General features: G+C 43.0%; 1 protein-coding gene across 2 annotated transcripts; it reads right to left on the bottom strand.

Moving 5' to 3' along the window:
• Positions 1–368: 368 nt before the first annotated feature.
• Positions 369–3,266, bottom strand: LOC105003995 (eotaxin). Of its 2 annotated transcripts, none has more exons than XM_010861485.1 (3): positions 3,100–3,266; positions 1,782–1,893; positions 369–1,394 (listed from the first exon to the last, which is right to left on the bottom strand). In XM_010861485.1, exons 1-3 carry the CDS (start codon positions 3,173–3,175, stop codon positions 1,289–1,291), a joined length of 294 nt encoding a protein of 97 aa, XP_010859787.1. In that variant the 5' UTR covers positions 3,176–3,266; the 3' UTR covers positions 369–1,288. The 2 variants fall into 2 exon arrangements, with proteins under 2 accessions (XP_010859787.1, XP_010859788.1); XM_010861486.1 differs by having other exon boundaries at positions 1,289–1,394; positions 1,782–1,899; positions 3,100–3,175.
• Between the last annotated feature and the right edge of the window lie 690 nt (positions 3,267–3,956).

Below are 3,956 nucleotides of genomic sequence, written 5' to 3'. Positions count from 1 at the left end.
TGGTCATAAAACTTTAGTCTAAATAAACCTCTTGTCAAGGATTATCTGACTTCATGGTGTCTATTTTCTATTTATCCTGGGTAGGAGGATGATCAGAGAAATAAAGCAGGCATGGGGAGGGTATCACAGGCTACAGTGGATCACGGGAGAAAAATCTGGGGCAAGCATGGCGCTGACCAGAAAAGGAATGGTAGTGAGGGTCCTGCTGAATAAGAGACTGAAGTACTAGGGGTCTGGGAAACCTCTCTGGGAGACTGGGAAGTAGAGGGATGGAAAGGTTTTGTCTGGTTGTCTCCATTTCACACCCAACCCCGCCTCCTGCCCTGAATCTCATTCAAAATCAGCAGCACCAAAAGACCATGTCTCAGGAACACAGTCCCCCCTCCATAACCATACCTCTCATCCCTTCTCCTATCTTTCTCCCTCCCAGATCAATGTGGGTTCCCCACAAAAAGTACAACCACAGAATGTAATAAAAATGTATTTTTATAAATTCCTAAAATAACATGCATTTCCATTTAACATTTATGAGTCTCATAAACCTTTGCTTTACGAGAGTGATGTCTTCTTTTTTTTTTTTTAAATTATCAGAGATTGTCATTGTAGAATATTGAGAAGTATAGAACAAAATGCAATGATTGGAGGATGATTGTTTTACAATACTGTATTGGCCTCTGTCACACATCAACATGAATCAGCCACAGGTATACACATGCCCCCTCCATCCTGAACTCCCCTCCCGTCTCCCACCCCATCATACCCCTCTAGGTTGTCACAGAACCCTGAGTTGAGTTCCCTGTTCTACACAGCAAATTCTCACTTGCTATCTATTTTGCATATGGTAATGTACATGTTTCCATGCTATTCTGTCAATTCATCCCACTCTTTCCTTGAGCTACATCTTCTTAAAAATACAAAACACTGTCCTTTTGATGATCCTTGCCAGGACCCTTACAAGATTCCAGGGAGGTAAGGGGGAAAGAGACAACATTCCTCATCCTTTGCAGGGGATTAAATTAGGGTTCACTGAAGGAAAGGGAGCCAACCAAAGCTTTCCATTTTAAAAATAGCAAAAAATTAATGGTGGAGAACTTTTAAAAGCTTTAATAACTTAAAGGGAGTATGTTTTAAATAAAACATACATGTTTCATTATTAAATAAAAGCCATTACTTTTAGAAGGAAGTTGTGATTATCTCAGAATACATCTTAGGAAGAACCGAAAAGTGAACCAAGCCTTTTGAGGCTCTTTAAAAGGTGAATTTTTTTTTTTTTTTTTAAGGTGAATATTTATGACTTTAAAGTTTGGGATTTTTGGTTCAGGTACTCCATGGCATTCTGGACCCACTTCTCCTGGGGATCGACACAGATTTTCTTGTTCTGTTTGGTGTTGAATCTGTGGGAGAGAAGAAAATATTAAGGATCCTCTTTGAAAAGTGTGCTTGTTTAATCCTAAACCTTCCAGAACCATCTGCCATGGGATAAAGGGCCTGCAGAGGGAGCAGGGGAGGGGAAAGAGGAAGGGTGGGATGCTGATGGTGAGTGGCTGCTTGTGATGAATCAGTGGAGCCATCCTTGCTCTTGACTCAAAGAAACTGGGATGATCTGAACAAACATCCACATAGAGAGCTAGAGTGAAAATTTCCTGTTGTGAAAACTCATGGATTGGATTTCAGAGATGAAACTCAGTGCAGAGTTCCAGGTAGCTCTAGTGTTGCTTCAAGAACTCTCTCCCCCAGAAATGAAGTTTGGGACTGGGAGAGGGTAAGCTTTGTCTACTTACATCACAGCTTTCTGAGGACATTTGCTGCTCGTGATTTTTCTGTAGCTCTGCAGTCGCTGAATGGAGATCTTCTTTTTAGACATATTAAAGCAGCAGATGGTTGGAATAGAAGCTGAATTGGGGGAGAAGTGAACAGAAAGCATGAGCACTAATGATATGTAGACAATTTTTAAGCATGACTTTGTAAGGAAGGAAATTTAAGAGAAGGCAAAGAAATGTAAGAGATGGAGGCAGAATCTGTCTGCTCTGAGATCCTGTACCTCTGCCGTTGATAGGTGTCCCCAGCTATGCAATAGAGACCCACTGCTACAGGCAAGGATTTGGAAAAATCTTGGTCAATGCCATACACTCCAACTTTCTCTTTACAAAGAGTTATGTAGCTGTGTCAAAGTCATAATACCATCCACCAGATATTCTCCATTCTCTGCTTTCTGGACACATGATAGACTCGCATTTCTCTGCCACTCTTGGTTGATTAGAACCATTAACTAATTTTGACCCAAAAGTGAGGAGATGAAGTGACAAATGCCATTTCTAAGCTAGTTTTTGTAATTGCCAGTGCAAGACCTTTGAGATCTTTCTTTTCTTTCATTACACTAAGCAGTAATATTCCCATCAGTTGCTCCATCCATCCAGAATCCTGAGTATATGAAGTCAAAGCTCTAGCCAATACATTATCGATGTTCAGTATAGGTAAGAAAATTAACCTTTGTTGTGTTAAGCCACTGATAATTTAGGTTTGCTTGTTACCCCAGTGTGCATTGCCTTATTCAGACTGATACATACAGTAAATCTAAGTCATCAGAGGGTAAAAACATGAGTTATGTACAAACATATAGATATTTTTCCCAAACAGAATCAAAACACATCATCTTGAGAGATTCCCCTGAGACCTCATGCCCTTCCTGTAACCATTGATCTTAAAGGTTGTCTTGGAGTCCAGTAACAATCTGGGGTGTACAATCAAAAGATTTTTTTTTTCTCTCCATCATGGACAAAAACCCTCTCTATGCCCCTAGTAAGAGAAGTCGTTCTCTCATGTGGCCCCATCCTCAAACAAGCGAGGGCACCCAGATCATGGATGGACACAACATTGCTCTCAATGTTCATGTCAGGAAAGAACAGGGGGACCAGTTTAGTGGCCTGGGTTTCTAGTTCTGTCTCTTGCTCTGATTGTGAGGTTGAGGCTCTTCTTGTCCACTCATGAAACCCATTTTCCCATCTTTAAAATGAGGGAGTTCGCAGCAAGTCTCTGAAGATTCTTGCTGATCTGACAGTGAAGGCAGTGATCAGTTTTCCCGCAGAGAGAGGAGCTTACCTGGCTGAGCCAACACCTGGATGCTGCAGAGGGTGGCTGTGAGCAGCAGACACAGGAGCACTGCAGAGACCTTCATGTTGAGGGGCGAGGTCGCCAGCTTCAGCCTGAGAGCTGCTGATTCCTGAGTTTGTCTCAGCCTCTCTGCAGCTCTGGCTGCTCTGTGTGCCTTTTAAAGACAGTGCAGTGTCTGTGGGAGCATCCAGGGAAGCTTTTGCCTGGCCAGGGTCATGAATGAATCATAACAAAGGCAGGTCCTAAATTGCTGTCAACATATTCCAGCAAGTTAACAAGACAGAAGAGGTAAACTAGGGGGTGGGGACTTGTCACGTTTTTTTTTTTCAATTAACCCATGTTTGTGGAATGACTGAGAACAGATGGTAATCTAGAGGGTCATTTTTACAAAGCTCTGCTTTCTCTGATGGAGAAGGCAATGGCACCCCACTCCAGTACTCTTGCCTGGAAAATCCCATGGACAGAGGAGCCTGGTGGGCTGCAGTCCATGGGGTCACTAGGAGTCGGACATGACTGAGCGACTTCACTTTCACTTTTCACTTTCATGCATTGCAGAAGGAAATGGTAACCTACTCCATTGTTCTTGCCTGGAGAATCCCAGGGCCAGCGGAGCCTGGTGGGCTGCCATCTCTGGGGTTGCACAGAGTCGGACACGACTGAAGCAACTTAGCAGCAGCAGCAGCTTTCTCTGAAATGAACCTTATGCAGTGGAAAAAGAATCCAAGAGACCGAGGGCATGAAGAGATAAGGAGATTCAAGTACCTTCTCTGGTTCCTATGTTCATGTGGTGGTCTTTAGGATTTCGAAGGTTAGAAAGGGGCACTAAGACTTCTGCTAGGCTTCCA

Source organism: Bison bison, unplaced genomic scaffold (assembly GCF_000754665.1).
Source record: "Bison bison bison isolate TAMUID 2011002044 unplaced genomic scaffold, Bison_UMD1.0 scf7180017864472, whole genome shotgun sequence".
NCBI lineage: Eukaryota > Metazoa > Chordata > Mammalia > Artiodactyla > Bovidae > Bison > Bison bison.
This window is presented reverse-complemented; position numbering and strand designations above follow the sequence as displayed.